At 63.1% G+C, this 453-nt stretch overlaps 1 protein-coding gene across 1 annotated transcript in view; it reads right to left on the bottom strand.

The window, feature by feature from the left end:
* LOC106902774 (pre-mRNA-processing factor 39-like) overlaps positions 1-453 on the bottom strand; it is a 12405-nt gene that overhangs the window by 2325 nt on the left and 9627 nt on the right. Inside the window, exon 9 of the mRNA XM_014966563.1 lies at positions 205-453. Within this exon, the coding sequence (XP_014822049.1) occupies positions 205-453 (249 nt within the window). The remainder of the gene's footprint in view (positions 1-204) is intronic.

Genomic DNA, 453 nt, shown 5'->3' with positions numbered 1-453 from the left:
GGTCCCCAAAAGGGGTCGGGGGGCTCTCTAGAGCCCCAAACCCCCCTCCAAGCGTCCACCACATTTTGGGAGGAGCCCAAATCCCACCTCCCAGGGGAAAATCAACCTCCCACCCCACTTCTTAGGGGTGGGTGAGGGATCAAACCCTCAGGAACATCCCCCCACCCCCAAAAAAGAGCTTTTTTTTCCCCTCCTCGGGCTCACCGGCTCCTTTTCCAGGGCTTCCACCAGCACCTTGCGGGCCTTGCCCAGGTTCTTCTGCACCTTGCAGGCCTGGCGGGCCAGTTTGACGGCGTAGAAGGAGGCCAGTGGTAGCCCCTCGTTGGCCCTCATGGCCTCCAGCAGCAGGTTCTCGGCCTCCTCCAGGTTGCCCTGTCGTCGTTCCAGGCTGACGCGGCGCAGCCGGACCATGGCCAGTCCTGGCACCACCTCCTCGAAGGAACGCAGGATGCG

Source organism: Calidris pugnax, unplaced genomic scaffold (assembly GCF_001431845.1).
Source record: "Calidris pugnax isolate Ruff unplaced genomic scaffold, ASM143184v1 scaffold77, whole genome shotgun sequence".
NCBI classification, from domain to species: domain Eukaryota; kingdom Metazoa; phylum Chordata; class Aves; order Charadriiformes; family Scolopacidae; genus Calidris; species Calidris pugnax.
Note: the sequence above shows the minus strand (reverse complement) of the source record. Positions and strands in the feature narration are given on the sequence as shown.